The sequence below is a fragment of the Zootoca vivipara genome, chromosome 12 (assembly GCF_965207765.1).
Source record: "Zootoca vivipara chromosome 12, rZooViv2.hap1.1, whole genome shotgun sequence".
In the NCBI taxonomy this organism is placed as follows: Eukaryota; Metazoa; Chordata; class Lepidosauria; order Squamata; family Lacertidae; genus Zootoca; species Zootoca vivipara.
Genome location: NC_142595.1, coordinates 9,716,197 through 9,743,791, shown reverse-complemented (window position 1 = coordinate 9,743,791; position 27,595 = coordinate 9,716,197). Strand labels below are relative to the sequence as shown.

The 27,595-nt window shown below is 46.1% G+C and overlaps 1 protein-coding gene across 1 annotated transcript; it reads right to left on the bottom strand.

Moving 5' to 3' along the window:
• Positions 1-229: 229 nt before the first annotated feature.
• LOC118095350 (uncharacterized) lies at positions 230-27,098 on the bottom strand. Its single transcript, XM_035136547.3, has 12 exons — positions 26,927-27,098; positions 21,038-23,041; positions 19,040-19,153; positions 15,683-15,801; positions 15,485-15,543; positions 15,207-15,361; positions 13,934-13,990; positions 11,056-11,218; positions 8,951-9,112; positions 7,268-7,368; positions 5,038-5,099; positions 230-3,367 (listed from the first exon to the last, which is right to left on the bottom strand). The coding sequence occupies exons 1-12, from the start codon at positions 26,991-26,993 to the stop codon at positions 3,329-3,331; spliced, it is 3,102 nt and encodes a 1,033-aa protein (XP_034992438.3). The 5' UTR covers positions 26,994-27,098; the 3' UTR covers positions 230-3,328.
• Between the last annotated feature and the right edge of the window lie 497 nt (positions 27,099-27,595).

Here is a 27,595-nt window from a genome sequence, read left to right as displayed (position 1 = left end):
GTTCGACTTCCAAAAGAACATTTGACTCATTCTCTCTTTTTTTTTAATAATAATTTTTTATTGATTTTACATAATAGAAAAAAAGAAAACATACAAAACATATTGTCCCCCTTCTTCTAGCCCGCCCCTCACAATCCCCCTCCTGCCACGAGAGAGTCCCATGAAAAGTGGGCAGTCGGAGGTGGTCCATTTTATAATTGGGTTTATCCCCTCCCCCCCAGAACCCCTCCCTGCCACCAAGGGGCTCTAGTATGGTAGGGAGAGATGCAGGCGAGTGTCCACCCAACTATCTATCTAAACAAACCTTATTGAATAAAACACAAAAAACACAACAACTGCCCAAGAGGGTGTGGTCTTCTAGGTACCTGGTGGCCAAATTTATCTAGACTCCTTTATCTAGACACCTTGAATTGGGCTCAGAGGTTGATTGGCAACCAATCCATGTCATCCCGAGTGGAGCGATATGTGACATGAAGCACACCGGGTGCAATTTATGCGCCGTCGTCAGGAACAACGGCATATACAATGTATGGCAACAACAACTGATTCTGGAGGTCAATGGCAAGCGGGTATGTTTTTGCTTTTGGACAGAAGGAGAAAAAGTACAGCACTCTGAGAGCAAAGTCTACGGTGCAATATAAATACTTTAATCGCTTACAGAATCTGAAAACAAAACACATTGAAAAACATAATCTCTATTCAAAACTTTTTAAACACACACACACACACACACACACACACACACACAAACAAAAACCAAACAGCAGCAGCAATTAAATCATTTTCTGCCAAGGCTGGAAAATCCGCTTAAATTTGGTGTGCATGGGAAAGGAAAGCCCGTTTTAGGGTCCGCAGCTTGGAGGCAGAAAGGAGGAAAAGTCCCCCCCCCCAATACCCTTCACATTTCTTCATAAAGAGGCTTGTTATATGCAACAACAGAATCAAGTATTAGCCCTATTGCATGTTTCTTGTCCAAGGAACTACACTTTATCATAAATATAAGCATTCATCCGTACAACCACCCTGTGTAGCATTCTATTTTGAAAACATTTATTACAAAATAATAGCGAGGTAAAAGCTGTTACATGGCAGACCAAAACTATGGTTAAAGTGCTATAATGCTTGGCACACAATGATACGGTAGAATACCCTCCACCCCTCACATTCCTTGTCTTTTCTTTTCCAAAGAAAGATCTGAGGTACACAGTTAACTCCTCAACAAAATGAATTTGAATTTGCAGTGCTTTTAAATTTATTTTTCTTTTGTAAAATGTGTGTGCTGTTTGATTGCAAATAGAATCTCTCTTTTTACAAAAAATAAAATAAAAACAAATATTAAAGGTAACAATAAAAGGCAGAGTTAAAGACAGGAAATTAAAAATCCCAAAAAGGTTAATATTATAAATTAAAATCCGTTCCAGAGTGAGGTATTGATGGTGATATATTAGATTAAAAGCATTGTATCTCCGTTGTGGTGGTACTTGTCACATTGTTCCACAACCACTGCCTGGTCTCTCTTTTTTTTTAAAAAAAGGAAAAGTTTGAGTTTTTTGTTTTTAACCACGCTTAAGCATGACACAAAAAACCCAATATATATCATAAGATTGTAAAATAATGTTATCCTTGGTTGTGGGGTTCTCAGAAGTACATGCTTCCATTTCCCATAAAATGGAGGATCTCATTAGGGCTGCAATTGCTCATAAGCCAGAGCAAGGCCGTTTTCAATATCATTCCTTTGTCTCTCCATGAAGGCATATTTTCCAGGACATCTTCCTTGATTTATTTCATTAAAACAATAGGAGGCCTATGGGGAAACCACTAGGCTCAACTTAATATTTAGTTCAATGGGTGAGGGTTTGGGGAACCTTTGCAGAAGGGTTCCTTGATTCCTCTAATGCAGGCATCCCCAAACTGCGGCCCTCCAGATGTTTTGGCCTACAACTCCCATGATCCCTAGCTAACAGGACCAGTGGTCGGGGAAGATGGGAATTGTAGTCCAAAACATCTGGAGGGCCGAAGTTTGGGGATGCCTGCTCTAATGCCACGAGGGATATAAAGTCTTTAATGGCTAAGTTTTTTTGGCCAATGGCTGCGTTGAGCCATGGCCAGAACTGCAGTTATTAAAGACCTTCCCACCAGACTTTCCCATTTGCAATCACTGGAGAGCCATAATAATAATAATAATAATTCTGGTATCATAGCTAAAAACTAAATGTGGAAACATGTTGAGGATATACAGGGTTATTCATAATGAAGTATACAGTTTCCAGACGCTGTAAGACAGTAACAGGCGACAACACGGACCACAACTGCGAACCGTGAAGCAGATGTACTCATAAAGTTTGTGTTCCGCTACTGAGGGAAGTGATGTAGGCGATAGCGCACACGTCACGTGACTGGTCAGGTAAAATGGCTGCGTCTGCAGTGGAGAAGGCGTTTTGTGTTCTTGAATTGAACAAAACGGAATCTGTAACTGTCATTCGACGGCATTTTCGATTGCGATTCAGGGAAAAACCTCCAAGCAGAAAAATGTACCTACGATTGGCATTAAAACAATGGAAACTATGGGCTGCCTGTGCAAACTTAGAAGTCCTGGACGACCGTGTGTATCGGAAGAAACCGCCGATGGTGTTTGCACTGCCATTCAACAAAGCCCGGGAAAATCAACGCGTAGGGCGAGATGCGTTTGGGCAGAAATGGATTACCGGTTCGATGTGTGTCGTGTGACAAGGGTGCACACAAAGAACATTTGTGACTGTTTCTAAAAAAACAAACAAACAAAAAACATTCCCCTACAATTCTGTTACTAGTAACGTAAGATATATATTCTTCTTTTTTATAGCGCGTTGAAACTGTATGCTTCATTATGAATCACCTTGTATTTTTTAAAAAATTCAAATTAGGAGGGGTGTATGGGGGGCACACGTAAAAATGGGTTGACCACACCTGCATATAATTTAAAGATGGGGACTCCAACATATCTTGTGTAGGGAAATCGAATGAACCATTCCATGCTGCTTCCTTCCCTCCATGGATTGTAGCACAGTTTGTGGGTTCTTTTTGTGTGCAAACAGTCACGTGTAGTCTTCGTTGGTTCCTATACAGATCTGTTTTCAACAGAGTGGTCTTCTTAGCAATAGGCTGAGAGTCTCATCCATGAAACAGTTTCGGAAGAATTTTTTTAAAGTTGGCATGGTGAACTTCACTGCCACCCATCAGACCAGCCTTTCTGTTAGTGGGCTTCCAGTTGCGATCCGTAGGATGTTAGGTTTCTTCATTCACCTCAACTCCTGGAGGGAACTATCCGAAACGAGTCCCAGGGTGGGAATCAAAGCTGAGATGTTATATTTGGCTTCTGGAACCGCAGCTGCAAAGAGAAGTAGAAAGTGTGTTGTGAGGTCCATGAAAAAGCAGGGTTCATTTGAAACCAGAGGAAACTTGGAACTCTGCTTCTTCCTGACCTCGAAAGTAGCTGCATATTTAATAGAATATTGCCTGTGATCGTTGCAAAATATCAGACAGCATAAAATTACCACAACTGCTGAATGAGAATCAAAGTTGTATGAGTTTGCCACGACGGCAAGCTTATTGCTTATGTAAAGGGTACAGAAGATGTATGATAAAGCTATACACATTTAGGATACTTTTATCCATTTTTGGCATGGATACATTTTATGTAATCTTACAAATTATGATTTTGGATCTGTGGAATCCACAGAGCTTGTTAACAAAGGAGATGTGGGAAAAACAAATTTGGAATTGTGGTTTAAATATATTTTAGAAAAAACCCAAAACCTAATCACTTGCATATTTGCATCACACAGCTAAGTCTGAACTGAAATATCCCCCCTTTTTACTGTCACATTTGATAATTAATATGGAGAAGCGGCTTAGCAATTTTAAGGGAGGGTAATATGGGGGGTGACAAGACCGTTGTCTTGCTTCAGTAATGGACTGGATGAGAGCCAACAAACTGAAGCTCAATCCAGATCGGACTGAGGCACTGCTAGTGGGCGGTTCCCTTGACCAGATGGATGGGAGGTTGAACAGATAATATAACTCCTTGATCCTTTGCTGTTGCTTGAGGCTCAGGTGGCCTCAGTGGCCTTCCACCAGCTTCGGCTGGTGGTCCAGCTGTGCCCCTATCAGGACCGGGATAGCTTAACTTCTGTTGTCTATGCTCTGGTAACCCTTAGACTGGATTGCTGCAAAGTGTTATATAGGGCTGCCTCTGAAGACGGTTCAGAAGCTTCAGCTGGTGTAGAACTCAGTGGCCAGGTTGCTCACCGGGGCAAGATGGTTTGAACATATAACCCACTGGCAAACATATAACCAGCTGCCAATCAGTTTCTCGGCTCTCTTCGAAGTGCTGGTTTTGACCTCTAAAGACTCAAATGACTCAAGCCTTTTAAACTCGTGTGTGTGTGTGTGTTGTTTATTACTATGTTATGTATTTTTGTAACTTTGTAACCCCCCCGTTATTACTATGTTATGTATTTTTGTAACCTTGTAACACCCCCCCCCCCGGTGATCCTCGGATGAAGGGCGGAATAGAAATTTAATAAATAGTAACTGGTCTAGCAATGATTCTTATGGTGACCGATGGCTATTACTACTGTGTTTCTCCGAAAATAAGACACCGTCTTATATTTATTTTTCCTCATTTTCCCTCAAAACACACACACACACACACACACACACACACACACACACACACACTATGGCTTATTTTCAGGGGGTGTCTTATTTTTTTCCTCCTCCTCCTCCTCCTGCCACGGCCGACATTGCTGCTGCACCTATCGCTATGTCTTATTTTGGGGGTATGGCTTATATGCCTTGAATGCTTAAAAATCCTGCTGTGGCTTATTTTATGACTATGTCTTAAAATAGCGGAAACAGGGTACATCCCTCATGTTTCATAATGGCACAGATCTCCATGCCTGCTTTCGCTGTCTACACAATCATCATCTGTCGATTGATCTCAGGAGATGATAACTGAAAAAACTCTGCCCAAGATGAGACTAAAGCTGTACATACCTGCATTTCAGTATCTACTGCATCAAGAGTTGGTCTGAATACCCGTTTTCTGCCTTCAAGTCCTAAGAAACAAAGATGATGATGATGATTAAATTATTATTATTATTATTAATTATTTTTGTATACCACCCTTCTTCCAAGGATCACAGGGCAGTTTACAATACAGAAACACAAAAATGCACAGTAACAAACAAAAGCAGCAACACTCCTTCCACATAGTATTAGTATTTCTTAATCTAAGAGCAGCAAGAGTGTTGGAATGATTTATTGGCCGTAACCCAGAAATCCCCTTTCCGCCCCTTACACAGCCTTTCCCAGGTGCACATGGTGAGTCTTCTCACTTCTTCCTCCCTAAGGGAATTGCTGAGGCCAGGGCCGGCTCTTCATAGACCCCCGGTGGCGCAGTGCACCACGGCGGGGGGCTCGTAAGCTGGGCGCCGGGCTGGCAAGGAGGGCGGGGCGGGCGGCGGAGCGATCTCCGCCCCTCAGCACCAGGGCGCCCGATCTGCTCAAGACGGCCCTGGCTGAGACCCTTAATCACAGGGTCATGGGTTTGAGCCCCACATTGAGGTAAAGATTCCTGCATTGCAGGGAGTTGGACTAGATGACCCTCGTGGTCCCTTCCAATCCTACGATTTGAAGAGCAGGTGCTGCATTGCACCAGTTTTGAGCCAAAGCTCTGAGAAGACAGTCCTGGTGTTGCGTTGTGTTGCCTTTGCCCGCAACTGGGGTGTGTGTGCCCCGCCTGGGAATGCAGACAAAGGGGTGGAGGGGGAACAAAGTCTGCTGCGCCAACCCAGCCGTCGCTGCCAATGCCACTGGGCAGGCACGGGGCATGAAGGGTTCATGGGGTCATGTTGCGCTTCCTGCCCACCTGCCTGGGAGAGAGTCTGGCTGGCCGAAGAGGCCCTTGGCAGTCATGTCCCCTGACGCTAGCTGATCAGCGAGGGGGCCGGGGATGCGACGGCAAGGCAAGGCCAGGCTCTGGGGCCCAAAGGTCCCCGGTGGCAGGCAGGGGGGGACAGGAAGCCCCATATGGGGGTGTCTGATTTGCACCCTCTCAAAATCATGCACCTGGGGCTATGACCCTCCTTTCCGCCCTCACGCTATGCCTCTGGTCCTGGCCTGTGGCCAGCAAGACACCACGCTGCAGATATGCCGGTGGCATAATTGTTATAAGAATTTTAAGGCCTCAAATATAGAATCAATATTCATAAATGCACACATATCTAAATATATGAACCATGTGCTTGAAATAGTATGGGAGAGCAATCCTGAAGCCATTTGGACTCTCCCAATGACCTCAAATATAACTCTGCAGTTACAGATAGGTAGCCGTGTTGGTCTGAGTCGAAGCAAAATAAAAAAATTCCTTCAGTAGCACCTTAAAGACCAACTAAGTTTTTATTTTGGTATGAGCTTTCGTGTGCATGCAGAAACAGACTGGAAAGAGAAGTTGCTGAATTGGAACTCATTACCAAGCTTAAAACCATGGAGCCACCTGGGATGAACAAAGACATAGGATTCTTATCTCATTATGCATGATCAAGCTTTCTTTTGCGCCTCAGCCCTTGCTTTCCCCCCGCAGGACCAATTGCAGTCATCATCAGTCGTTAACAGCCATCAACAGGTTTACCACTCCTATCAGCCCATCACCCATTCCCACCCCCACCCCCACCCTCTGTATATACATAAGGGTCTGGCTCTTCTATAACTCTGCAGTAAGGGAGGCAAATTGGGAAAGCCTTCCATTGCCTTTTCGCTTGCAAATCCTGTCTTAAGGGTGAGCCTGTGACGTGGATTCAAGAACTAAAGTATTAACCATCACCAAAGAATGGCCAGGCTGCCCAGATAATGCAACCAGCGGCCATTATCAGGTATCCTGCCAAACAGGATTTCTGCTGTAGACACCTCCTATGATGTATGTATATTTTTAGGGGTGGTGGTGGTCTTGGGCTACAGGGTGGGCAATTTCAAGAGTCTATATAAGGGCTTGCACACCATTGTCCAGGGTTCTCCTCCCTCCTGCGTGTGATGAGTGGGGACCCTGTTGCCACAGTTCCTTGAATAAAGATCAGGCTTACTAGCTGCTTTGCTTCTCAAAATACTCTAGTTGGCCTCTGTTATTTTCTCCTACCGATAGGGAACCCACTTAAGGACTCTATACGGGTTCTGGAATACCCCATAAGGGAAAAGGAGCAGTTTTTCTTATGACATAATTAATCCTTACCATCCACATAGGCTGCTTTATTCATGATGCTCAGGCCTCCGGGAGGCTTCCACTCTTCCTCTTCATCCTCCACATACCAAAGCTCCTCTCCGTCAAGGAAGCTGCAAGAACAATATGCACAGGTCTCCTGGAAAATATTGCACATCCTCTCTCCTTCCCTCCCTCCCTCCCTCCCTCCCTCCCTCCCTCCCTCCCTCCCTCCCTCCCTCCCTCCCTCCCACAGGGGTGCCAGCTCAGGGCAGCAGTCTCATGCCACCTAATGGGTGCGCTGTCCCTGTCCCTCCGTCTCCCCACCACCACTCCATGTTGTGCCTCACAAGTCCAATTTTTCAATTCTTTCTATCCGCACCCCCATTACACAACCCAGAAATAGCCCTGTTAATGCTCCTCCACGTCCCTCTCAAAGATCTGAGGACAACCTGGGCCTTTTCTAACTCAAGAGAAAACTTCGTTCAGTTCACATACAGTGGTATCTCGGTTTTCGAGCACCTTGGAAGCCGAACATTTCGGTTTTCTAACGCCGAAAACCTGGAAGTAATGGCTTCCATTTTTGAACGTGCCTCGGAAGTCGAACGGCTTCCCCTGTGTGCCCCCCCCCCGAATTTTCTCAATGGAAATTGCAGGTGGCCCTTTTCGCCTCGATGTTCAAACGTTTCAAAAGCCGAACGGTCTTCCGGAATGGATTACGTTCGAAAACCAAGGTACCATTGTATTAATGTGAAGTTGCCTAACAATTCACACTTATGCAGGGCAATACGTGAACTAAAACACAGCAGTCCTTCAAAAAAACAACAACAACAAACAACACCCCACTGTTTTCTGAATTTTGCCATGCGGTTCTTGAACCGAAACAGGCAAGTAAAAAAGTGTGTTGTGAAAAATGGCACACGAAAATGCTTATATTCATGAAAATACTGTATTTTTAAAACCATTATATTAGGGGAATTTGCTTGCAAAAATGGACATACTAAGCAAAACGAAAATGTGTACAAATGTTCATGTGGACTTTATATATACAGTCATACCTCGGTTTAAGTATGCCTCGGTTTGAGTATTTTCAGTTTAAGTACTCCGCGGACCTGTCTGGAACGGATTAATCCACTTTCCATTACTTTCAATGGGAAAGTTCACTTCAGGTTAAGTATGCTTCAGTTTAAGTACAGACTTCCGGAACCAATTGTGTTTGTAAACCGAGGTACCACTGTATATAGGTAAAGGTAAAGGGACCCCTGACCATTAGGTCCAGTCGCAGACAACTCTGGGGTTGCGGCACTCATGTTGCTTTACTGGCCGAGGGAGCCAGCGTACAGATTCCAGGTCATGTGGCTGGCATGACTAAGCCGCTTCTGGCGAAACCAGAGCAGCGCTGTTTACCTTCCTGCCGGAGCAGTTCCTATTTATCTACTTGCACTTTGACGTCCTTTCGAACTGCTAGGTTGGCAGGAGCAGGGACCGAACAACAGAAGCTCACCCCATCACGGGGATTCGAACAGCCGACCTTCTGACTGGCAAGCCCAAGAGGCTCTGTGGTTTATTTATATATATGCAAACTAATGAGGCAAGAACTGAAAAGGTTTGGCAGGGTGGGGGGATAAACTGAGAGAAACGGAGAATGATAGATTCGTCCATCGTTCTTTCTCTCAGTGAACCAAGTTCTCCATTGGACCTCTTGTTGTTTCCTACCTCTCTTTAGATTTCTGCCTCATGGCTCTGAAGAGAAAGAAAGCCAGGACGGCACTGGCCACAAACAAGATGGCGAGTCCAATACCAAGGCCCACCTCACTCTTCTGGAAGCGTGTCTCGCAAAAATCACCTGTGTACCAAAACTTGTCCATATCACTGCACCTATGAGGGAAAAGTTGGAGAGGTGGGGATGAGAAAGGTTGCTGTACCCCAAACCTTAGCATACAACCCACTTGAGGCCGCTGACATCTTCATCTGCAAGCGTTTGGCGTCCCTTTATGCGCCATTTGGAAATGTCCCAATAAACATGCATGCTCTTACCTGCATTATATCAGGATGAAAATAACTCGGGAAGATGGAAGTCACAGCAGGACTGATGCTCACGAGAATGAGAATGAGAAGTGAAGACAGAATACAGGGGTGGACTTTGGTAATATGGTGTCGTGAGCAAGGGCAAAATTTGGCGCCCTCAAAATAATAATAATCTTATTTTCACAATAATTGTCAGGGACTGAGCAGAGGAGGGGGGAGGAATGGTTGATACTGCCTCCTCAGCTTGAACCTTTCAGAGAAGAGGGAGATACCCCGTTTTCCCGAAAATAAGACATACCCATAAATAAGCCATAGCGGGATTTCTACGCATTTCCAACATCTAAGCCATACCCTGAAAATAAGACATGGACGTGGCGCCTCCTGGCAACAGCTCGCTGCCCTCAGCCGTGCCGCGCGGAGCCCTCCCCGCTGGAATAAGACACCCCCTGAAAATAAGCCATAGTGTGTCTTCTTGAGGGAAAATAAATATAAGACAGTGTCTTATTTTCGGAGAAACACAGTAGTATAGATTTACAACAGTGGTTTGCAGAGGGTCACAACTCAGAGACAGAAGAGGGGCAAAGCTGGGAAATAATGGAAGAAGCAGAGCAGAAACAGCTGGCTGACACATCATCACTAGAGAGCATCCAGACACCCCCCTTTTACCAGAACCCCGGCGAGTGTTGAAAGTAGGAGAGCAGAGAGCTAAGAGACAATTGGCCCTAGGCAGCCACCATAAGGGTGTGTGTGTGTGGAGCTGTTGACGACTGAGAAGGGAAGGGGGGAGGAGATTGCTTGGAGCAATGGCATTACCAAAGACGTTGCATTTCTACGCCTCTCTCTGTAAATATTGTCTTCCCATTACTGGCAGCCTGCCGTGACCCTTTTGATATCGTTGCTTTTTTATGGATCATAGAATCATGGAGTTATAGAGTTGGAAAGGAGCCTAAAGATCATTGGGTGCATGCAATGTAGGAATATCCAGCTGTCCCATATGGGGATCGGACCTGCAACCTTGCTGTTACCAGCATCATGTGCTGAACTAGCCATATAAATACAGGTTTTCCTAAAAATCATAGAATCACAGAATTGTAGAAATGGCTCAATTAACAAACAGGTTAAGAGGTAAAATAAAAAAATTCCTTCAGTAGCACCTTAAAGACCAACTAAGTTTTTATTTTGGTATGACCCGTATCTGAAGAAGTGTGCATGCACACGAAAGCTCATACCAAAATAAAAACTTAGTTGGTCTTTAAGGTGCTACTGAAGGAATTTTTTTATTTTACTTCGATCCAGACCAACACGGCTACCTACCTGTAACCAGGTTAAGAGGTAACAGCAAACAATTATTTTCTCAAAAATGGGAAATGTTTAAGAGATACGTACAAAAAAATAACAGCGGCATATTATCTATGGTAGTGTTACAATTATAAGTACATTCAAAATCACAAATGTCAACTATATCGGGAAATGATGGGAAATCTATATTTATTCTACTTTAGTTTGTTGTTTTTTACTTTATTTTATGTAACATCATATGATTTTAGCTTAGTGGATATCTAAGCGGAATTAGAAGGCTAAATTCACATTTTTTGTTAAAGTAATTTAAGAATATATTTTTTGTATGTACGTGTATGTGTGAAGTTACATTTGTAATGACATTAATGAATTTCAATAAAAGAATTTTTTCATTAAAAAGGGGGGGGAGGTTTAGGGGTCATTATTTCGAGCTTTAAGTAGTGGGTGGGCTGAAGAGCCTGGAGCTATGCCCCCCCCCCGGTCCGTCCACTTACAAGCACACGGGGCCTGTTTGAAGAACGCGACACTCTCCGTAGTGGCAGTTCCAGGAGGTCTTGGTGTCCTTGATGCAGTTGGTAATACAGCGCAAGATTCCTGTGGAAGTATCGGCGTAATAGTAGGCTGAATAATTAGACGTGGTGATATTTTTGCAATAATCTGGGAAAGAAAAAAAAGGGAGAAATCTGGTCATTTGGTGCAAGACAAAGACAAGGGGCGTAACAAGTCAGTTTGCTGAAATTTAGCAAGTCTACTTGCTAAGTAGCTGTTAGGCAGTTTAGCTGTTCGGCAGTGGAATTTCCTGCCAAGGAGTGTGGTGGAGTTTCCTTCTTTGGAGGTCTTTAAGAGGAGGCTTGACAGCCATCTGTCAGGAATGCTTTGATGGTGTTTCCTGCCTGGCAGGGGGTTGGACTGGATGGCCCTTGTGGTCTCTTCCAACTCTATGATTCTGTGCTTCTACTTTCAGTTTTCCTGGTGGGAAAACCCAGATCAATCAGCAGCTCTTTGGGGCAAGTACTGTCACTCACGGAAACCTTAAAAAGCAGAGAGGTACAGTGGTACCTCGCTAGACGAACGCCTCGCGGCACGAAAAAAATCGCAAGACGAAAACGTTTTGCGATTTTTTGGCAGACTCGCAAGACGAAGTTTTCTATGGCCGTGCAATAGAAAACTTCGCAAGACGAAGCAGGGCGCCGCGAGGAGGAGAAAGTCACACCGAGCCTCCTCCGGGGAGCCCGCCCGCCTCGCGCTTCCGCTGCTTCCGCCGCCCGGAGCCCGCCCACCTCGCACTTCCGCCGCTGCCATTGCCCGGCTTCTACAGCAGCCGCATACCCCCTCACTCACCTTAAGCCACCTGTGCGCGAACGGGAGAGGCCAACCAGACAGCCTGCCTGCCTGCGCGTGAACAGGCTGTCTGTCTGTCTGCTGGGGAAGGAGGGAGGGAGCCTATCTCTGGCCCTCCTCCTGCTTCCCCCTTCCCTTAAAATATGAAAAACTTCTGGCCGTGGCGGGTGAGTCGGTGCCTTTTTTTTGGCGCTTCCCCCCACATAGGAACGCATGAATTAAATTTCAATGCATTCCTATGGGAAACCGCGCTTAGCAAGACGGAATTATCGCAACACGAAACGACTCGTGGAACGAATTAATTTCATCTTGCGAGGTACCACTGTACATGGAGCATGGGTTTGCAGGGCCGTCTTAAGCGGGTCGGGCGCCCTGGCGCCGTGGTGCGCGGATCGCTCCGGCGCCCCCCGCCCCCCGCCCCGTTTCTTCCCACGGCTGGTGGGCGGGCACAGCGCGCAGAGTGGTTTCTGCGCGGCTTTGCTGTGCAGCGCCCCCCTGCCGACCCGTCGCCCTGGCGCCCCGCGCCACCCAGCCTACCCCTAGAGCCGGCCCTGTGGGTTTGTCAATGACATCCAGTCTCAGGGGTGGGATACCGTATTGGCTCGAATATAAGCCGCACCCAAATATAAGCCGCACCTTTAAAATTGGAGAAAAAAATGGAGAAAAAATACCCGACTATAAGCCGCTCCATTCCGCGCAGCTCCTGGCTTCATACATTTGGGGGGGGGGAGTTGCGCTGCATAGCCAGAGGCCTTTCCCCTTCCATGCTCTCCCCCTTTCTGGCCTTGGGGAGAGGATGGGATGACTATCCACAGGGCGGGCACTGCTTCGCCGCGCTCCTAGCGCTGTTTGCCCCGTGCTCCTGGCCGGCATACCGTAAGGTCGCGAATATAAGCTGCACTTTAACTTTTCACAGTCGGAATTTGGGGGAAAAGTGATTATTCTGTGTTATGTTGGAGGGGATGCCAGCAAGTGGATGGAGTGTAAATATGTACAATTTTTCTTGCAAAGGGTGTTTGAGGAGATAACAGAAATCATTGGGTTAAAGCTGACCGAAAGTCCAGGGGTAGCATTATTATCACTTTACGATGGGGTGGAAGGTTTGCAGGCTATGAAGGACTTGCTCACAAATTTATTGACAGCTGCACGAATTATGATAGCCAGGAAGTGGAAGGGGCAAGCAGAATATAAAATGGAAGAACGGTCCAAAGAGGTGTGGTATATAGCTATTAATGACAAACTAACACGTGCCATTAAGGTAAGATGGGGAATATGCAGGAGAAATGATTTCGAGGAGATATAATAATAACAATAATAATAATTTATTATTTATACCCTGCCCATCTGGCTGGGTTTCCCAAGCCACTCTGGGCGGCTTCCAACAGAATATAAAAATACAATAGTCTATTAAACATTAAAAGCTTCCCTAAACAGGGCTGCCTTCAGATGTCTTCTAAAAGTCTGGTAGTATGGAAGGTGTTTGTAGAATTTGTACTGTTCAAACGGAAAGGGGTCAAACCATCGCAAGAGGTGTTGAAACTTTGGGAGTCTGGATAGTTACAATGGAATGGTCTCGGTAGCGGGGTGTGCCATTTCATTCTTATTTATTTATTATTTTTACTTCGTCAAAATAAAATAATAATAAAAAGAAAGAAAGAAAGAGAAGCCATAGATGTGATTGTTGCCCTTGAATGGGGAAGCTACATTCTAGCCAGGCAAAGGCCAGAGGTTTCTCTATATGCGCATGGCCTGGACCTCTCCATTCGCAGGAAGGCAAATGGCATTATCACGTCCTAGCCAGACGAAAGCACTGAAGGAACACTTGAACCTGGGCTTGTGATGGCTGTTTCTTGAGGGGAGTGGCTGTGGCTTGGGCGAGAGTCCCAATGTCCAGAAAGAGAGGCCTGAGGCATTTGACCCTCCAGCCCAAGATTTCCCACTCCCTCAGCTACGGGGACAATACTACAATGCAGCATAAGGGGACTCGAAGAAGAGATTCTTCTTTCTCCCACTCCCATATCTAGAACTCACCTTCTGCCGAAAAATTTCTAATCAGAGCGGGGGGCACTAAAACACGGAAACAGTAGTCTGGAACAAGAAGGAGAAGATTGTATTGTTCAGTTCTAGAAGCTTATATGTTATAATTATTATTATTATTATTATTATTTGTACCCCGCGCATCCTAAACTATCTAACGTGTGTCACAAAGACAGGACTCGTCCACACCTCTGCTTGTCGCTTGCCTAGAAAACATGGCTCCAAGCAGTTTCCCACTTAATCCACACTTTCTACACCAAATGCACAGGTCTGAACAGTTTTCCTCTTGCCCCGCTCCTTTCCCAGGGAAAAGCCCGTCTGCTTTCTAGTGCTAAATCAGAGCAAACATCAAACCAGCTCAACAAAACACACACATGGGTAAATCTCCCTAGCTTGGAGATTTACACAGCCTGCATGTCTTTGCTAACACCAAGACTGCATGATATTTTTTGTAATGAAGTCAAGTTCTTTGCATTTTAAATCGTTTGGAACCTTTCTTTTTCATTACTTTTACTGCCGATGGAGGAGACTTGTTTACTGGAACTACTGGAACTCTGTAAGTAAAAACTTCACTTATCTGCTAGGTGTCTGTGATTTATTCTAGCCTAAGTATTTTCATGGGGAGCCTAGGGCTTGCCAAGCGGAAGGTCAGCGGTTTGAATCCCTGCGACAGGGTGAGCTCCCATTGCTCAGTCCCTGCTCCTGCCAACCTAGCAGTTCGAAAGCACGTCAAAGTGCAAGTAGATAAATAATTACCACTCTGGCTGCTCTGGTTTCACCAGAAGCGGCTTAGTCATGCTGGCCACATGACCTGGAAAAACTGTCTACGGACAAACACCGACTCCCTCGGCCAGTAAAGCAAGATGAGTGCCACAACCCCAGAGTCATTCGTGACTGGATTTAACGGTCAGGGGTCCTTTACCTTTACCTTTAGATGAGGGCAGATGTAAAATCCAACCATGTTTTCACATAGCAATCAACCATTGTGCTAACTCTTCTAGGAAAGATCAATAATCTCTTCCCAAACCTTCTCTCGCCAACAGGGAATAGTCCTTTCTTGATGTAACCAAGAGATGTGTCACTGTGTGTCTGTTCCCAGAGGGCAAACATATATACATACAGTATCTGAATATTTGTTCATAAAGGGACCATAAGTCTCCGGTGTTATTTGATGCTAAGGAAACAAAACCTTATAGCTAAGTCCCTGGAACTTTGCTCAGAGGAGGGAAGCAATATTAAAACTGGAACTCTGTTCTTCAGAACTTACCTTGGTCCTGCGGGGTACAGCTGTTGGCGCTGGCGTCTTCCAATTGCTTCACGAGCTCCTTGGTCCGGTTGCCGACCTCTCTATCGATAGCACTGACGTTGTTTGGCATTTTGATTTCCATGATGATTGTGAAGTTCACGTCGATGCTGCCATTCCTAAAACAACAGTGGATCAGGTGAAATACAGTTACAATTACTCTGTCCCTAGTGGGTTCACTAGGCCATTGGGGAACTGTACTGTATATCTCTCCCAAGCTGGTCTCTGCCTCAGGTACTCACATCACGCTCACTATCTCCACATCGCGGTATCCGTCCACATTCTTGTAAATTTGCCTCATCTATAATGTTGGGGGTGGGGAAACACAGAATATCTTCATAAACAAAGGCATATGGGGAGGGAAATAAAAAGAGAAAGACCTTTTCAGGTGACAGTGGCAAGAGAAGATGTGCAAGCGTGAGCCATTAACGCATGGTTACCTCCATCTTAAATTCTGCCTTCAGTTTTTTAAACTCTGTCGAGTTTGTGTCGTTGTATTCCTTTTGGTACAGCCTGTTGGTGATCTTCACCTGGGCATCCAATTCCATGGGCACATTTACTAAAGCAGAGAGAAAGAGAGAGACCCACACTAGCAGCAGGGACCAGGAGCTTCCCACCAGCCAACAGCTTTAATTTTTTTAAAAAAAAATCTTATTTTTACTTAAACTGCTGAAAAGGTCTGTGTAACTTGTGGGATGTAACCCTCTGGAGTGGTCAAGTACAACATTTCCTGTTTGCCTAGAGTGAACATGCATGGGGAATGTTGGTCCAGCCAGTTGAACTTCCTGTTACACCTGGTCTGGAGCATCCTTCCTTTTGCATGTGACTAGTAGGGGTGTGTGTGACTTTTCCAGACCTGGTAAAAGGCCAAGTCACGTGGCCACCTCCCTTCTTTTTCGTCCTGCCTGCTTCCTGCTTCACCTGGACTGCACTAGGTTATCTTCCTATATGGGGTAAAACCTGTTTGTACATATTTGTAACTTTGAGCCTAAAGCCTGCCTTCAGGGATCACACTGTGCTTCTGCCTGATCGTGAGTAAAACTACTTTTTGTTACTTATGAATAAGACTATTGTGTCTTTATTCTTTTAAAAGGGGAAAGGGAAAGGACCCCTGACAGTTAAGTCCAGTCCCAAACGACTTTGGGGTTGCGGCGCTCATCTCGCTTTACTGGCTGAGGGAGCCGACGTTTGTCCGCAGACAGTTTTTCCGGGTCATGTGGCCAGCATGACTAAGCCGCTTCATATTTCAATCTGGGCAAGCCAGATTGAATTGCTTATTATCTTAAGCAGTGGTGTCCAAACTTTTTTCAAAGAGGGACAGATCTGATGAAGTGAAGAGCTGTGAGGGCCGACCAAAGTTGTTAACCTTTTTTTAGGATTGAATTTGTTGAGCTTTTTAAGGATTTTACCCCAAAGTTGTTGAGCTTGAAGTTGTTGAGGCTTTTTAAGGATTTTACCCCAGGAAATAAACTGCCACAGGGGCCGGATTAAACCGACCAGCGAGGAATGCACTCTGCTGTTTAGAGAAACTTGCTAGCGCGAGTTAGGAAGGATAATATTAATCAATATATCCTCTCCTGTTACCCACCACATTCCCACATAACCTGCAAGCTCGCTTCCAGTTTATTGGTGAAAGCTGGGCATGCCCTCACTGGTTCGATCCAGCAGCTTCTGAGCAGCTTCCAAACCCCGACCTTTAACATTGTGCAAATTGGTCCTCCTAAAGTGAAGAGGCTGTGCCAGCATCTTAGAGTCCCATCTTGGGGGCCTCTAGCCATGTGATTAAAAACCTGTCTACCCTAGAATTGGTCAGCTCAGGTCCATGGGATAGGAGGACCACCTGATGCATATCCTCCAAATGTCCCGATTTTCCAGGAATGGTCCCGGAGTTACGAAAACCATATCAGCTTCTGATTTGATCCCAGAATGTCCTTATTTCCCCCGCCAGTGCTGCTGATCCTGAGCTTGGGGAGGAAGATGAGCTGGCGCTTGTCCCAAGTGGCAGCGGCAACGGAGCATCTCCTTGCCGCTCCATCCAAGGTCCAGCCCCATGTGATACACCAGCTCTGAGGCGCAGGCAGAGGGCAGGGCTGCCCTGGACAAGAAGAAAGGGGGAGCAGAGCAGAGCACAAGGAGTCTTGATTTAATAAAAAATAAAAAAGCTTTGTGCATCCATGTCTAATCTTGCCCTTTTCTAAAACTGAATTATTGGTGTCAGGGGATTGTTGCAGCTACTCTTGAGTAAAGATGCTCCAGTCCGCACTGTCTTTAAAAGTTTTATTGTGCATACTATTTACAGTGCAGAGATAACAGAAAACATGGCCGCCTAGTCCGATTCAGAACCCGGCAATGGCTGCCGCCTGCTCTTCGGCCAGAATAAAAGCTTGGGCACCCCAAAACGCCGCCCCTTCGCCCGCCTCAATTCGGGCGCTGGAAGGAGAGGTTTTCCCCTCTTGCTGGCTGGGGCGGCACCTGGGCTCCAACGTCTCTCTGAGTCCCTCATCCGCTCACCCTCGACCAGAGCAGTGCCAGGGCTCTGACACGTCTCCGAGCCCTTCCTGCACGCTCTGTTCTCCATAGCGTTGCCAGGGCTCAGGCACCTTACTGAGAGCCCTCTCTCCAAACAGCTCCATTCCTCATTCCCTCCTCCTGACTCGCTGCTTGTGCTGTCACTGGGCAAAGTCTGGTCAAGATGATGGGGGGAGTCCCCCTGACAATTGGCATGTGTTTTTCTTTTTGTAAACGTACCAAAGAATAAAATAAAATAGGGATTAAGGTTTCCCCCCCCCCCCAGGGTGGAGGAGGGCAGGTGAGCTATGTCCCATTGGTGTCATGGTCTAAACCACTGAGCCTCTTGGGCTTGCCGATCGGAAGGTCGGCAGTTCGAATCCCCGTGACGGAGTGAGCTCCTGTTGCTCTGTCCCAGCAGCTCCTGCCAATGTAGCAGTTCAAAAGCATGCCAGTGCAAGTAGATAAATAGGTGCTGCTGTGGCAGGAAGGTAAACGGCGTTTCTGTGTGCTCTGGTTTCCGTAACGGTGTCCCGTTGCGCCAGAAGCGGTCATAGTTGCCAAGTCTCCCGTTTTCTCCGGGAAACCCCCGTTTTTCCGGCTGTCCCCAGCCGGAAAAAAAACGGATTTTTTTTGTTTTTCCCCAGTTTATTCTGGCGTGGCAGCCATTTTGGAACTGGGCAGAGCATGCTCAGAAGCGACTTTTGATGCTGCTCTGCCCAGTTCCAAAATGGCTGCAGCGCGACTTCTGGTGCGGGAGCCATTTTGGAACTGGGCACAGCAGCATCAAAAGTCACTTCTGAGCATGCTTCACCCAGTTCCAAAATGGCGGCAGCGCTACTTCCGGTATGCTAATTTCGGTCCGGTCCCTTATTTTTCAGAGAGGAACTTGGCAGGTACGGAAGCGGTTTAGTCCTGCTGGCCACATGACCCGGAAAGTTGTATGTGGACAAACGCCGGCTCCCTCAGCCTGAAAGCGAGATGAGCGCTACAACCCCACAGCTGCCTTTGACTAGACTGAACCATCCAGGGGTCCTTTACCTTTACCAACCTGCTTGTGGCACGCGCCCTTCTTCTGATAGGAAATGCTCTGGGGACGGGGGGGGGATAAATAAATGGGGGCCTGAGGGGGGGGTCAGTTGGCAGGGAGTGAGAAATCTCCCTGTTTTCATCTGAGGGATGTTGGAGGGTGTGCTGATGCCCTGTTCTTTCTCAACACAAAATCGACTGGGCAGGGCAGGAGTTTCTACTAGATTAGAAGAACAGGGTCAGCTCTCACTTCCACTTACATGTAGCCGAAACGATCTCATCATTACCGAGTTCACACCGTGGCCCATGGAATAAATTGTCAAGGCACAGACACTTAACACCATCATACGTTCCTCCATTTTCACATTTGTTTTCTGGAAGAGAGAAGCAGCAATCTCTGTAAAGAAGAAATGTGGGGAAGTAAACCCCACCCACCACAACAGAATCCCTTAAAATGACAGGGGGAACTGCCCCCCCACAGCTTAAATCAGTATACCCCAACCTGGCGGCCTCCATATGTGGTGGACTCCAACTCCCATCAGCCCTAGCCAGCTTTGCCAAGCCTAATGGGCAGGGATGATAGGAGCTGCAGTGCAAAACGTCAGGAGGGGCACTGAGTCGTGGAAAGCAGGCTTAAAGGATGGGGGAATAGAATGTGTAGGAAATTGCAGTCAAACTATGCAGGAGTGCTAGTTAGTGCATGAAGGGGTTAAGACCAGAGAGGTCTGCTCCTAGACTCATCTAGGTCACACCCCCTTACCTCCGTGTGGAAGGAAGTGAAGTTGCTTCTCTTCCTTTCTCTCACTGTGTTTCAGTGTATGTAACCAATCAGGACAGGGGTGTCTGAACTTGCTTAGACCACATGTTTGAACCGAGAGTGTGTGTTTTGCTGGCATGCAGGCATGAATCAAGCCATTTTTATTTTGTAAGTAAAGCATTTTAAACGTACTTAACTGTGTGTGGTCTGTTCAATGCCAGAAGGGGAAATATGGGGGCGGGGGCGCGCGAACACTGTAAGCAAACTAAACGGGATATCAAAAGAGATCTAACAACCTACAATCCCACACCATACTGCTATTGAAATAAATAAATAAATAAAAATTAGATAAATCGTCCAGTAGCACCTTAGAGACCAACTAAGTCTGTTCTGGGTATAAGCTTTCGTGTGCATGACTTCTTCAGATACACTGAAACAGAAGTCACCAGACCCTTATATATAGTGGGAGGGTGGGGTGGGTTTTTTCTCAGAAGGGTAGTAGGAGATGGGTGATTGACTCAACAGGTATGGTAAACCCGTTGACAATTGTTAACAACTACAATTAGTCCTACAGGAAGAAGAAGCAAGGGATAGTATGCAGATGACCAAAAATCACTTTAGCATATGTAATGAGACAAGAATCCAATATCTCTATTCAGACCAGGTCTCTCCATAGTTTTCAGTTTAATTCTACAACTTCTCTTTCAAGTCTATTTCCATACTGCTGTTTAACTTTGCCTGTTTTAAACCTTCCTGGGGGGCATTTTTGAATTCAGGCGTTCAGCTGATTCTTTTTGTTAATTATCCACATGTGTAATTACCATGCGTGGGCTACGGATCTTGTTTTTTCTCCCACATAATGGACAGCTGGAAAAACGGGGGTTTCCCGGGGAATACGGGAGACTTGGCAGCTATGCACAGGTCCCATATTGGCTTTGGGATAGAGCTACGGGCAAAGCTCACGGGCACATCAGCTTTGATCTCCAAAGCCAGCAGATGGACAGAAGGCTTCCAGCTATGGCATCTCCACTCAAGCCCCTGGGTAACAGAGGCAGAGACTGAGGCCAGACTTGGCTCCACTGAGACAGGAAATCGTATTGAAGATTGGGGACGGGGGATACAAGGAAGAAGAGGAAGAAAATTATCCTGTGGAGGAAGGTGGGGGGAAGGCATGTCTACACGAGGATGCCCCATGATGAAAGAAATCTGAAAGGATCTGCACAGAGGGAAAACAGGAGGGCTTGTGTGTGTCCCTGAAGAAAGGAAGAAAAGTCAGGACACTCTCATTCTTTAGGTAGACACTGTATTAAAGGAAGAGGCATCATTAAACAGGGAAGACTGAATGTCTCTAGTGGCCTGATACCTGGAATCCAAAGAGGGACCTGCACAATTGGGTCCCTGCAACCCAATTCAGAAGCTATCTTGATGTTCCAGTTTTGGAGACGGGGCAAGAAGAACGCTCTTAAAATTACAGTATTCACAAAGAAGAAGTGGTGCTTACCTTGAGGAGTAGTGGTGTGGCTGCTCTGGGTATCTGGGTTCGTGGGTGTTGCAGGAGGAGATATGGTAGAATTAATGGTACTAACTTGAGGTGTTGTCATGTCACTAACTATTGTTGAATTATTGGTGACAATTGTTGTTGTGGTGGTGGTAATATATGTTGAGGCAACAGTGGACTCTGAGGTGATGTCTTCCGTTGTGCTGCTCGTGTCAGGTGAGGAGAAACTTGTGCCCTCTGGTGTCACACTTGTGAGAGTTGAGACGGTGCTGGCATCAGTGGTGATGTCTTCTGTTGTGCTGCTCGTGTCAGGTGAGGAGAAACTTGTGCCCTCTGGTGTCACACTTGTGAGAGTTGAGATGGTGCTGGCATCAGTGGTGATGTCTTCCGTTGTGCTGCTTGTGTCAGGTGAGGGGAAACTTGTGCTCTCTGGTGTCACACTTGTGAGAGTTGAGACGGTGCTGGCATCAGTGGTGATGTCTTCCGTTGTGCTGCTCGTGTCAGGTGAGGAGAAACTTGTGCCCTCTGGTGTCACACTTGTGAGAGTTGAGATGGTGCTGGCATCAGTGGTGATGTCTTCTGTTGTGCTGCTCGTGTCAGGTGAGGAGAAACTTGTGCCCTCTGGTGTCACACTTGTGAGAGTTGAGACGGTGCTGGCATCAGTGGTGATGTCTTCCGTTGTGCTGCTTGTGTCAGGTGAGGGGAAACTTGTGCTCTCTGGTGTCACACTTGTGAGAGTTGAGACGGTGCTGGCATCAGTGGTGATGTCTTCCGTTGTGCTGCTCGTGTCAGGTGAGGAGAAACTTGTGCCCTCTGGTGTCACACTTGTGAGAGTTGAGATGGTGCTGGCATCAGTGGTGATGTCTTCCGTTGTGCTGCTCGTGTCAGGTGAGGAGAAAGTTGTGTCTTCTGGTGTCACACTTGTGAGAGTTGAGATGGTGCTGGCATCAGTGGTGATGTCTTCCGTTGTGCTGCTCGTGTCAGGTGAGGAGAAACTTGTACCCTCTGGTGTCACACTTGTGAAAGTTGAGACGGTGCTGGCATCAGTGGTGATGTCTTCCGTTGTGCTGCTTGTGTCAGGTGAGGGGAAACTTGTGCTCTCTGGTGTCACACTTGTGAGAGTTGAGACGGTGCTGGCATCAGTGGTGATGTCTTCCGTTGTGCTGCTCGTGTCAGGTGAGGAGAAACTTGTGCTCTCTGGTGTCACACTTGTGAGAGTTGAGACGGTGCTGGCATCAGTGGTGATGTCTTCCGTTGTGCTGCTCGTGTCAGGTGAGGAGAAACTTGTGCCCTCTGGTGTCACACTTGTGAGAGTTGAGATGGTGCTGGCATCAGTGGTGATGTCTTCCGTTGTGCTGCTCGTGTCAGGTGAGGGGAAACTTGTGCTCTCTGGTGTCACACTTGTGAGAGTTGAGACGGTGCTGGCATCAGTGGTGATGTCTTCCGTTGTGCTGCTTGTGTCAGGTGAGGGGAAACTTGTGCTCTCTGGTGTCACACTTGTGAGAGTTGAGACGGTGCTGGCATCAGTGGTGATGTCTTCCGTTGTGCTGCTCGTGTCAGGTGAGGAGAAACTTGTGCTCTCTTGTGTCACGCTTGTGAAAGTTGAGACGGTGCTGGCATCAGTGGTGATGTCTTCCGTTGTGCTGCTCGTGTCAGGTGAGGAGAAACTTGTGCCCTCTGGTGGCGTGCTTGTAAACACTGGGACATTGCTGGCATCTGTGGACTCTGAGATGGTGTACTCACTTGCGCTGCTGGTGTTGGGTGAGGGGGAAGTAGTTCCAGTCATTTCTTCTGTGCTTGTGCTTGTGTGCATTGTGGCTGTGCTGGGATTCTGCCTTTGTGTGTCATTCGTGGCAGGAGACATGTCCGTTTTGAGAACTCTGCTATGTCTGGAATCAAGTGCCGCTTTCTGGCCTTTTCTATCTTCCTCTTTTCCCATCAACTGCGTTTCCAATTTTTCAAGATCCCGAGTCTGAATTTTGTCTCTGACTTCATCTCTGAATCCACCTGTCGAAACAGCAAAGTCAATACTAGCAATGTCACTTTGGCTCCTTACCTTTAATGAGCTAGTCTGGATTTCTTAAATTCAAAGGTTCTTTTTGAGGCCTGAAATCTGTTTCTATTTCTGAAGTATTTGAGGGAGCAGTGGTACCTCGGTTTTAAGTACACAATTGGTTCCGGAAGTCTGTACTTAACCGGAAGCGAACTTTCCCATTGAAAGTAATGGAAAGTGGATTAATCCGTTCCAGATGGGTCTGTGGAATACTCAACCTGAAGCATTCTTAACCCGAAGTATGGGTGTAATTGGTTCTGGAAGTCCATACTTAACCTGAAGCGTTCTTAATCTGAAGTGAACTTTCCCATCAAAAGTAATGGAAAGTGGATTAATCCGTTCCAGACATGTCTGCGGAGTACTTAAACTGAAAGTACTCAAACCGAAGCGTACTTAAACCGAGGTATGACTGTACATTTTGAACTATGAGTATTCAACAGTGAAACCAGAGAGTTCTATAAGGATGACACAAGACCAACAGGGACCTGACAGATTGTATCGAAAATCTGTGAGATTCCCTGAAGTGTGTGGACGTTGCTCATTTTCTAGAGGATGTGAAGTCCAGTGAGACCATCCTATGAGACTGACCATCAGAGAATCCGCTCTGACCTCTCCAATCCATACTGAACTAAAATACTCGGAGTGGAGGTCCACAACCTTTGGGGGGCCCACTGCAGATTTGGAAATTTAAAAAAAGTGTCCTGGGTACCAAAAAATATCCACTATATAGAAGCAAAACTGGTGGTAGTCAGAATCTGCCCCCTCTTCACCGTGTTGCAAAACACCTTTGCCCACAAAGCAAATTAAACATGGACAAAAAAGCAGGAAAAACTCCCCTGAAACAACCCTCTCCCCATTGCCAACCAACTAGTCTTTGCCCCCTCACAAAAAGGAGGGGGGACCTTAATTTGTAAAATAAATTGAGAGGGGCAGGAGACCTAGAGAAATTTTATGTTATGAACCGCCCTGAGATCTATGGGTATATAGGGTGGTGTACAAATTTATTTATTTAAAAAATGTCAGCTCCTCAAGATTCACCTTCTGTATCACCCAAAGAGGAAGGAAGGGGCAGGGGGAGGGAAGGAAGGGTCATAAAGTGCTCCCTCCTTCTGAGAACCATTTTCAAAACAATGTTGACTTCAGTCAACATCCAACTCTGTCCTCTTTAGTCTGAAAACCAATGGGGCTGCTCAGTCTTAAAATCCACCTTTTTGTTTTGTTTTGTTTTGTTTTTACTACAGTGGAACCTCAGTTTATGAACACCTCGGTTTACGATTTTTCGGTTTACGAACGCCGCGGACCCATCTGGAATGGATTAATTCACTTTCCATTACTTTCTTCTTTTTTAAAAAATGTATTTATTAAAGATTTTTTCAAACAACAAAAACATACAAAACACAAAAAATAATACAAAACACAAAAAATACAAAATACAAAAAATACAAAAACAAAATTTCTTACTTATAACCCTTATTTCTAATCTAATTGACTTCCTCTTTCCACCTCCTACTGCGGTTCTTTGTATTTCATACTTAGTAAATTCTAAATCTTATATAAACTCTAATTATTACTTCAATATTACCTTGTTACTCTATCTTTTATGTCTTATCCTTATAAACTCAATCTATATCTTACTTCTTAATTAATTAATTTATCCTTATCTTCTATCAATATTTGTTTCACACCCTTGTATTATCTACAACCTCTTTGTATCTCCCTCACTTCCATTAATTCAGTCTATTATACGCTTATTTTTCAAATAAATTTTTAAATTTCTTCCAATCTTCTTCCGCTGCTTCTTCACTCCGATTCCCTTTCAATGGGAAAGTTTGCTTCAGTTTATGAACGCTTCAGTTTATGAACAGACTTCCGGAACCAATTACACCCATGCTTCAGGTTAACTACGCTTCAGGTTGAGTACTCCGCGGACCCGTCTGGAACGGATTAATCCACTTTCCATTACTTTCAATGGGAAAGTTCGCTTCAGTTTATGAACAGTCTTCAGTTTATGAACAGACTTCCGGAACCAATTGTGTTCATAAACCGAGGTACCACTGTATTTAAAATATTTGCACACTGCCTTCCAATAAAACATTTTCATGGCGGCTTACAAAATATATTTTAAAACAGCTAACAGTGCAGCAATAATAACAGTGAACCAGGAAAAAATGGTAGCATTTGCTAGCAACAGGAAAAACAGCTCAAGAATAACCCAGAAGTGATTTCAGAAACCGCTAGAAGTCCATGGGAGAGCAAACTGTTTTTGGTAAAGGTAAAGGGACCCCTGACCATTAGGTCCAGTCGTGACCGACTCTGGGGTTGCGCGCTCATCTCGCATTATTGGCCGAGGGAGCCGGCGTATAGCTTCCAGGTCATGTGGCCAGCATGACAAAGCCGCTTCTGGCAAACCAGAGCAGCACATGGAAACGCCGTTTACCTTCCCGGTATAGCGGTTCCTATTTATCTACTTGCATTTTGACGTGCTTTCGAACTGCTAGGTTGGCAGGAGCTGGGACCGAGCAACGGGAGCTCACCCCGTCACAGGGATTTGAACCGCTGACCTTCTGATCAGCAAGCCCTAGGCTCAGTGGTTTAACCACAGCGCCACCTGAAATCACCCAGAAGTGATTTCAGAAACCGCTAGAAGTCCATGGGAGAGCAAACTGTTTTTGACTAGGGTCTAAAAGACCACCAGGTGACAGGCAAGATGGCAGGTGGAGAGATTTCCATGGAGAAGGCACCACTACAAAAAAAGGCTCCAAGAGCCAGCCATCCTGCCTCAGGAATCTCATCTCCCCCCCCCCCTCTTCACAGATTTTTGGTAGTTTATTGACTTAGTGGTGAGAGAAAGACGATCTGCACACATGGCTCAAGGCGCATACTTCTTTATGATTGCCTCCAGACCCTCCAAGTGTCCCTGTTTTCCAGGGACAGTCCCAGATTTACGGAAACCGTCCTGGTTTCTGATTTGATCTCGAAATGTCCCGTTTTTCCTTAGGACGTCCCTGTTTTCATCGGAGAAATGTTGGAGGGTATGGAGTCACGCGACCCCCAAGCCAAGGAGATAAGGAACTAAACAACCTTTAGAAGACATCTGGAGGCAGCCCTATAGGGATTTTAATATATATTTTTTTAAAAAAAGTCTAATGTTTTATTAAGTTTTTATATATGTTGGAAGCACCCAGAGTGGCTGGGGCAACCCAGTCAGATGGGTGGGGTATAAACAAACAAACAAACAAATAATGGAATAGGACGTCCCTAATTTCATCGCAGAAATGTTGGAGGGTATGTGCCTCACATATTCTGGGACATGCTAAAATGGGCAGAGCCCAAACATTCTGACAGGGCTGGAGTGGAAGATGATAGCCTGGCTTTCTGAACAACTATTTGTCCATGCAAACTCCCTTTTGCACTGCACTTTTTGCACTTTAAAGCTCCGTGTTTGAACATTTGGGTTTTTTTGTTTTGTTTTGTCCCGGCGCTCTCCCCTGGCAAACCTATGTTTTACCACTGAATGAGAGCAGACAGCAATCCACAGAAAGCCCAATTGCTGTTTGCTCTGATTCAGCAGTAAAATGTGGGTTTTCCCAGAGAAAGCACCAGGACCCCCTCCCCCCCCAAAGAAAAACACACACACACAGCTCAGACACGGAGCTTTAAAGCCTAGAAACATGGTACAAAAGGAAGCCTGGATGGGGCCTCAGTGGACATCCTGCTTGGAAGCCTCCTGCGCCATCCCGGCAATCACTTTTCTGAAAGAGAGACAGAAGCAGGCATATCTGCCACTCTGGCCCCCACCATCTATTTGAAGGCTTCCTGAGGGCCTTAGCATCACTCACCTGCTTCAGAGTTGAAAGTGGAACAGTGGAAGATGAAGAAGAGGAGAAGGGGCAGAACTTTCCCCATTGGTGAGCTTCAAAAGTCTCTATGATAATTCAGAAGCCTGGTTCGGACTCAACCGCTAGCGAGGGCTGCCGTCTGGATTCTGAAGGGGAGGCAGAGTGGTGTGAGGACCTTGGACTTCCTGGAGGAAGATATTAGCTGGCAACTTAGCTCAGGTGCAATTCACGTGTGGGTGAGGTGGGAAATGAAAACTAGCTAGAACTTTGCTTGCTAATGCCGAAGAGAGAAAAACAAGTCCAGGGGTACATTTTGCTTCTTCTCTGTTCTCAGCTGAATTCCTGAGTGGAGGAAACACCCAATGTCTGTGTGGCCGGGGGAGCCATGGATTCCAAAAGTCAGCCAACACATTTGCAAGGGTGAAGAACCCCTGGCCCTCAGGGTTATTTGAATCCACAAGGATTCCCCAGTTGGCCCATGAGACTGCTTTTGGCCAAGTCCCTCTCGCCTTGCTACAGCCGACACCATATATGATCAGCTGCACCTACAAAGCCCTGTGTCCAACAGCAACAATCATCTGACTGTCAGGGCCTTTAAGGAACCACGTGTGAAGGAATGAGAGCCCTGTTGTTGTTGTTGTTGTTTAGTCGTTTAGTTGTGTCCGACTC